The sequence below is a fragment of the Hydra vulgaris genome, chromosome 04 (assembly GCF_038396675.1).
Source record: "Hydra vulgaris chromosome 04, alternate assembly HydraT2T_AEP".
Taxonomy (NCBI): domain Eukaryota; kingdom Metazoa; phylum Cnidaria; class Hydrozoa; order Anthoathecata; family Hydridae; genus Hydra; species Hydra vulgaris.
In genome coordinates, this window is record NC_088923.1 from 3061955 (window position 1) to 3070454 (window position 8500).

At 27.7% G+C, this 8500-nt stretch overlaps 1 protein-coding gene across 1 annotated transcript in view; it reads right to left on the reverse strand.

Annotated features, from left to right (window-relative positions):
- Window positions 1-6807, reverse strand: part of LOC136079123 (uncharacterized) — a 60466-nt gene extending 53659 nt beyond the window's left edge. The window contains exons 1-2 of the mRNA XM_065794840.1: window positions 6694-6807; window positions 1593-1710 (exon numbers count right to left, since the gene is read on the reverse strand). Of these exons, the coding sequence (XP_065650912.1) occupies window positions 1593-1710; window positions 6694-6807 (232 nt within the window). The remainder of the gene's footprint in view (window positions 1-1592; window positions 1711-6693) is intronic.
- Window positions 6808-8500: the final 1693 nt, after the last annotated feature.

An 8500-nucleotide genomic window follows, 5' to 3' on the forward strand; every position in this document is an offset into this window, starting at 1 on the left:
TCCCTTGGAAAACGAGTGTACACATTTTGGATTTGCATCCGGATGACAACAAAAACTTTATTGTAAATCATTATCAAATGGAGGACATGCTAAAATCTACTGTTTATAATATACTTAAAGAAAAGGGGAACAATATAGTACCAGAAAGAAAAGTCGGAAGTGGTCGCAAAGCAATAAAGATGCCTGCAAAAGTGATAAAGCGCCTTAAAAAATTGATTGATCAAAAAGATGGTATTTCAGAGCGTCGTCTTGCAATACAATTTCATGTATCACAACCGTACATATGCAAAATTATTCACCAAAAAACTAGTATTCGTTATCGTAAAAAAACTAAATCACCAAAAAAAACACTGGTTCAAAAAGCAGCTGTTCGTTCAAAGTGCTGCAGGTTGATTTCAATTTTTCGGAAAAAATTGTTATTATTGACATTGAATCTATTCTTATTTGAGCAACATTAATATTTCTGGAGATACTGGATTTTACTCTACTGACATTAATGCAGCATCAAATGATGAAGGTTAAAAAGAAAAGACCAATTTGAGCCAAAGTTACTTGTTTGGATTGCATTCTCTACAAAGGGAATCTCTCAGCAGTGCATTGTCAGGCCAAGCAGTCAATGAAAATGTGTATATTTCAAAATACCTTGTTAGATTGGAGAAATTTTTTGAAAAACATCATAAAAATGACAATGTAGTTTTTTGGCCTGATCTAGCTTCGTTGCATTATTCACGTAAAGTACAAAGTTATCTTAAAGCAAAAAGTATTGAATTTGCACCAAAAAAGCATAATCCTGCTAATGTGTCTGAATTATGTCCAATTGAAGATTTTTGGTCTGAACTTAAGAGATTAGTGTACAAAAAAAACTGCCAGGTGAAAACCTGGGCAAACTTAAAAAGGCGATAGAGTTTTCAATTAAAAGAATCAACATAGAACGTATACATCGGCTTGCTGTTACCACATTTACAAGAGTAGACACTGTTCGTCGTCATGGCATGAAAAATTTATAAATCTATTTATTTTTATAATTTAGATGTTTTTTGTTATTATATTTTTTAAATTGTTAAAAAAGATGACTCCGTTAAAAAGTTATACCATTTCTAAGTTTGTCCACAGCTTTAGTTATCACATGTTACATAAAAAATCATATTTAAAACAACCATTGCTTGTAAAAATGTTACGCAAGTTTTCTGTTTTTTGTAAACTTAACTGTTAACATTTTCATTACCTTAATCTAGTTAAGCTGATGTTTTTTATAAATGTTTGACACAAAGATCATCCAAATTCCTTTCTGACATCAAATTGATGTTGCTTAAATTTTTTTCAAAACTAACTTAACTTAAAAGTTATTGATAGAAAAAAGTTATATTTTTTAACATAACTTTTTTTCTACCAATGACTTTTTAAATCATAGAAGAAGAATTAGTGGTTGAAAAAGTACTGGCTCGCAAGAAATATTTTAGTCAGCAATACTTCCTTCTTCAGAATTTTAAAACTCGCAGTTTTAATGAAAAAAAAAAGAGAGATAGTGGAATTTTTTTGTGTTTCATGAAAACAAACAATTAATATTTCACAGAGATTTTAAAAAAACTTACTTTTAATTGAATCATCAACAATTGGAGGGCATATCATATTTCTGTTATCAGTTATATAATCGTGCACTATTGAATATGTACCAGAAGTAAAGCATATAAGTAATGTATAAATAAATACCTAAAAGAAAAAAAGTGAGATAAAAGAAGTAAAAGTCCCCATTTTATTTTCGTAGTGTTTTATTAATTGTTAGTTAAACTTTAACTTACATTACTATTACAACCCATTTTGTTTTCTTTTCAAAATTTAATTAAGAAATCTAAAACAAAAAAGTAAAAGATTTTGTTAAATTTGGTTTACTTGTTTTTCGCTTGATATACATTGTTTTTTTTTCATTGCCATCAGTTATAGTGCTAGATCTAAATAACAACTCTATTAATTACAATTGACAAAAACTTTTATATAAATTATGTATATCTTTTACACAACTAAAGAAATAAATCTAATATCTCTCGATATATATATATATATATATATATATACATATAAAATGATCCATAAATTTGATTATTCTAAATAGTTTTAAATTCAAAAATAACATTTGTTAGTATCCACAATTAAAAAGTAATCAAAACAAAAATTAAATACTTAAAAAAGTTAATAAGGATTTACAATATTCTATTTAATATCACACATTAGAAATCTATGCAAAAATAGTATATTAAAAAATAATCTAATGACACAATAATCTAATGACACAATAAAGGAATCATAGACTTAGCTTCACTTCCTTTTTTTTTTTTTTTTTCTTTTACACTATCATGATTGGTAAACGGTTATGTTTGCTACTCAGATTAATTGCATGCTTAAGAACAGATTTGCAGTTTTTTTGACTTGCTGTCAAAAAAACTGCAAATCTGTTCTTAAGCATGCAATTATTACATTTGGATTAATGAATTATGTTATAAATTTATCACTAACACATTTTAAAATTATTATTTTTTGCTGAATTACGTCATGTAATGATAGTATTAATTATAAAAAATCAACAACAAGTCAAAATATTTCTCCTAATTAAAATGTCATTGAAACAGTTTAAAAACGATAAAAAGTATCACAAGTATTTACAAAATCCATTCTGCATCGTTACTTTCAATCGATAAAGCATATGAATCTAATAAAACTACTGCTTATATTTCCATAAAACAACACAAGAGCTCTCTATTTATCGAACGATCAAAAGGATCTGGAAGAAAGAGCTGGTTTAAGGATATGAAAGCAGCAATTAGTATTTAACGATCATTCGCGCAATATTCCGGCGTATTAAACAGAGAACGAGCCAAAAGGTATATAGCTTCAGAGTTTTTTGTTAAGGAAAATTAGGAAATTTACAGTTTAAAGTCTTAACAAGCCATTAAATATTCAAACCGATCAGATTAGCAATCACTGACTGCTTAAGCTTGAACTTTATTACAAAGCGATTACAAATTTTAATGGCTCTATAATTGTGGATATTTTAAATTTCAATTGTTTGTGGACGTGTCAGCAACAAGTTCAAGCATAATTGATTGAATAAATTTGGTAAGAAACTTCTCTTGTTGCAAGCAATATACAGCTGCGGTTTGAGATCTCGAACTTTCGTCACATCGTCAACTTTAAATTTTTATAACAAGGAATGCTTGCAAGCTAGAATTTTGCCATTATATTGAAGTCATGATGTCCCTATGGGTTCTAGCCTAATTATACTTATTGTCGTTATTCTATGAAGGCCTAAGAAGTAGTGTTGCACAATTCGTGAGACATCAAATTCGTACCAAAAAGCTTGAATCCATCAAACTAACCACAGTCCGTCCCATTGAGAAATTTTGAGGAATTGGGTTAAGATAATTGCGTTAAATTGGCAAAATAATAAGTAAAGCTGAAGATTTATTTAGGGAGTGGACTTTAGTAGGAAAAGAAGTTGTCTAAGACTTAGTGCAGAAGTTGATTCCATCGATTAGGTTTTGCTTTATTTTCTGAAATAATGATAAGTATTAAAATAATAAGCATTTTTTTTTTTTAAATTCCATAATCTTCTAGTTTCTTGGATTAAAAAGGTATTAAAGTTTTTGCGTTAGTTTAAATATTTTTCTATATTTTTGAATTTTTCATCGTTCTTAATTTAACAATTGCATGCTTAGTCACTAATACTGTTTTGCTCCGGGTATTTTACTGTAATGAAGCATTTAAAACTGGAAGTAAAAAATATTAATTCAATTCTTAATAACGAAAACTGAACAAATTATTAAACATTTTTGCCGTTTTCGACTTTTAAATAATTAAATACAAAAGTTAACTATGTGCAACAATAAAAAGTTACTTAAAATTGAACAACATAATTATTACTAGACAACATTTATTCACTTAAAGTATATCTAAGACTACAAGTTTAATTGAATTATTATAAAACCAATAACTCAAAAAGTAAATGTAGTTCTTTAGTTATTTTCTTTGAACTTGCTAAAGCATAGACTTGGTCATAAAGTTTTGACCTTGCTAAAGTATTTGATAGATATAGTAATAAATTACTAATTACATAAAGAAGTTTACTTATAAGTTAAGTAATCAAAAAAAATGTTGACTTTTTAAATAAAAGATACTTCTTCATTTGAATAAAATATAATTCTACGCTTCCGTAACGGTTTAACCAATAATATCTTAACTGATGTTTTTGAATTTTATTTTAACTGATGTTTTGGTAAATAGTAACAGTACTTAATAAGATAATACTTCATAAGAAAAGATCTTAGAGAATAATACTTAATAATACTTAATAAGAAAAGTAATCAAATAAAAAAGTAATAAGAAAAGTAATAAGAACTAAATAAGAAAAGTTCTTAGAGAAAAAATGAGAATTGAGCGGCGCTGGGAAAATTTGCATACATGTAATATCCTAAGCTGATTGTACGCGAGTAGGTGTCTAAAAAAACGGAAGAAATCCTGAATCCGTGTCAAGATAGTAAGGATTTGGGCTTATTAGTTTTCTTTTAACTATTGCTAATTATTTATTAAATATTTTGCTCTTATTATTGGTTTTTCAATTTTAAATATTCGAAGTTTAAAAAAAAATTTTGAAAATCTTATGTTTTTGTTGGATGGAGTAAAACACAATTTTAAAATTATTTGTCTAACGGAAATGTGTTGTAAGCATGGTAAAACAAATGCTCAATTTGAGCTAATTAATTTATCATCAGTTCACCAAACACGTGGTCATGGTGTATGTGGGGGCGTTTGAATTTTTATTCACAACTCAATTAGTTATAATTTACGTCACGATCTCTTTGTAAATGAAATAGATTGTGAGTTATTATGCATTAAATTGATAAATAAAACCAGCAAAAAAAATTATTATAAATGCCACATATAAACCTCCATCTACAAGCTTAAAAAAAATTAAAACTCATCTTAAACCATTCCTAACAAATATAAATATATTCCGAAGTCATGCCTACTTAGTTGGGGATTTTAACATTGACCTATAAAACTATGCTTCCAATAATAATGTTAATAATTTTATAAGCACTCTGCTTAAAAGTAATTTAGTTCCGACAATAAACATCAAAGCCAATGAGAGTGACTAACAACTCTTTTACACTTCTTGATAATATAATAACTAATAACCATCATAATAGCTGTCTTTACACAGGCATTTCTTTACACAGGAACACCAAAGAGCCTGTTGAAATGGTCGAGTTCAGGAGCCATGGAACATTCTAGAAAACGTCGTGGTACTTTTTTTTTTTTTTTTATTTTTATTTTAGGTGCCCCAAGAAGTCCTAACGGTCTTGTCACAGAGCACCGCGGAAGTGCATTTAACCAGGAAGTTCACGCCTCCTTCCTTACCGTGACGCGAAAATTTGTCCAGAGCTCGTTTTGAACCTGGATCTCCTGCTTATAAAGCAAGCGCTCTAACCACTGCGCCACGGCCGCTCTAACTTTTAACACCGTACTTTTGATTGGCTGAATCCTAAAACTATGGCAGTCATTCCAGAATACAAGATAAGAAAAGTTAGAGAATCCCTAGAGATAAATAAAGCAAGAACTCGATACGAGATAGGTATTGGGCAAACTATTCTAAATAGAGATGACGGGGACAATGTGAAAGCAAAAACTTGGGGACTAATTTTAACTGACGTCACTATTATATTATTTGATTGGTTTTTATATTCTATTTTATTTTTTTTTATTTTATTTCATTTTTATTTTATTTTTGTTCCATAGTATACACTTTCGTGATTACATAATAAAGATTCGCTAAGATTGAATATACATATAAATATAAAAAAATCACAAAAAAAAAATAATAAACAAAACTTCTGTATTACGAACTGTAAGAAGAACTCCGGAAACTTGCAGAAGACCAAAAGGTCTTATCATCAAGAACCGCTTTACATTGTCATACATATATATATATATATATATTTATATATATATATATATATATATATATATATATATATATATATATATATATATATATATATATATATATATATATATATATATATATATATATATATATATATATATATATATATATACGTATAGAAAAATAAAAATATTTGCAAAATTTTTACGTTAAATTGCTACATTATAATTGTATTAAAGATAACAATTAGACAAACATGTATCGTTACTTATTTTTAATATTACCACGTTTATTGCTAACGCAATGCTTGAAATATATATTTAAGTATATTAAAAAATAAGAGTTTATATAAAAAGCTAGCGGTGAACAAATTTAGAAAAAATCAGTAAGTAAATTTTTATACTTTAAAATACTCTTTTTAAAAGTTTTTTTAAAGCCATTTAAGTTTTCAAGGTTAATAATATTTTGATTAAGTAATAAAAACTTATTCCAGATATTAGGTGCACGATAAGTAATTTTAAATTGCTCAAGCTTAGTTTTGCATGAAGGCTCTAAAAGGGTACTATTTGTGCGCAACAGGTATTTATACTCTGGCTTTTGATTATAAAGACTATAGAAAATTGATGGAGTTTTTTGTTTTTTACTATTATACATAAGACTTGAAACATTATATATATTTAGTTCAAGAAATTTTAGTAAAGACATCTGTTCAAAAAGAGGCTTTGTGTGTTCTTTTTTATTTTAAAATTAATTACTCGTATAGCATGCTTCTGTTTACGATAGAGAGGTTCTAGTTTGCTTTTACTTGAGTTAATAGAAAGTTTATTTGCCCTAAACCATCCAGAAATTTTTTCTAATTCTTGATTCATTTCTACGCACAGTTCGTTTTAAATTTTTCCGGAGATAAAAAAGTTGCTATCATCAGCAAACATTATAGTTGAAATTCTTTTTGATGCCCGATAGAGATTGTTAACATAGATTCAAAAAAAGGCCCAAGTATTGAACCCTGAGGAACACCACACTTTAATATAGAAGGATTAGAGATTTTATTATCTCCATAGTATATAGATTGCACACGTTTATCTAAGTAGCTTTTTATCCATTCGTTCGTTCTACCCTTTATGCCATACATGTTAAGCTTTGATAGTAATATTTTGTGGTCGACTGTATCAAAAGCCTTCGAGAGATCTATGATTACACCTAATGTAACTTCTCCGTTTGTAAAAGAGTTTTTTATTTCATCAACTAGGTGAAGGGTTGCGTGTTCAGTTGATGTATTTTTTTGAAAGCCGAATTGCTTGGAGTAAATAAAGTTATTTTCTTTAAAAAAAGTATATACTCTATTGTGCATAATTCTCTCAAGTATCTTAGAGAATGTAGAAAGTATTGATATTGGTCTGTAATTGCCTATTTCACTTGTATCTCCTAATTTAAAAATAGGTTTTACTTTCGCAGTTTTCAGTTTTTCAGGAAAGATACCTTCCTTTAAGGAGTGTTTAAATATTTTAGATAAAGGAACTTTAAGCTCGTTTTGGCAGTTAATTATAATGTTGCTATTGATATCGTCGATTCCGGTTGCTTTGTTTCTTTTCAGGCTTTTAAAAGCATTGTTAAATTCTAACATGGTTAGTTTTTCGTTATTCAATTCATTTTTATTACGATCTAAATATTTATCAAAAGATTTATTTACACTAGGAACCTGGGATGCAAGTTTAGATCCTATATTAACAAAGAAGTTGTTAAACTCATTTGCAATGACGTTTTCATCATCAATTGTTTTGTGGTTGATTTTTATAGTTTTAGGAAAGCACAGTTTGTTAATTTTTGGTTTATCAATAATTTCATTTAATAATTGCCATGTTTTCCTAGAATCTGTTTGACACTTTTCGAGTAGTTTATTATAATAATTAGCTTTAGCGGTTTTATTAATTTTCTCAAAGAGACTAGCATAACTCTTGTATTCCAATTTTGTTTTATCGCATTTTTTTTAAGGTACTTTATATATAACCGTTGTTTCCGCTTAAATGATTTTTTAAGACCTTTACTCAACCAAGGTGAACTTATGCCTTTAAATTCAATTGTTTTTACTAATTTGGGGAAGTGTTTATCATAAAGAAATAAAAAAATATCTATAAACGTGTTAAACATTAAATTGGTATCATATGAGGATTCTAAATTAGACCAGTCGATATTGGCTAACTCACTTTTAAAGTTAACCTGGCTATCCAAAGAAAAATGCCGCCTTGTGATTTTTTTTTTTTTATTTATTTTAATTTTATTTGAGGTATTTATTAAAATAAATATCGGAAAGTGATCCGATATAGATGTTTTAATTACTCCTTTCTTTAAGGTGGTAGAACAACGTGAAAGAATTGGTTTATTACTATATATTGGTGTGAAAGAACAACGTTGTTGAATTGGTTTTTTACTATATATTAACTCGATAAAAGTGCATACTATCAACATGGGTTCTGCAGAAAGAAGAAATAAGTCTAAAAGCAAAAAACGTAAATGTTATAGATTACTTGCGAATAAAATTCACTTGACTTCTGAATATACTAC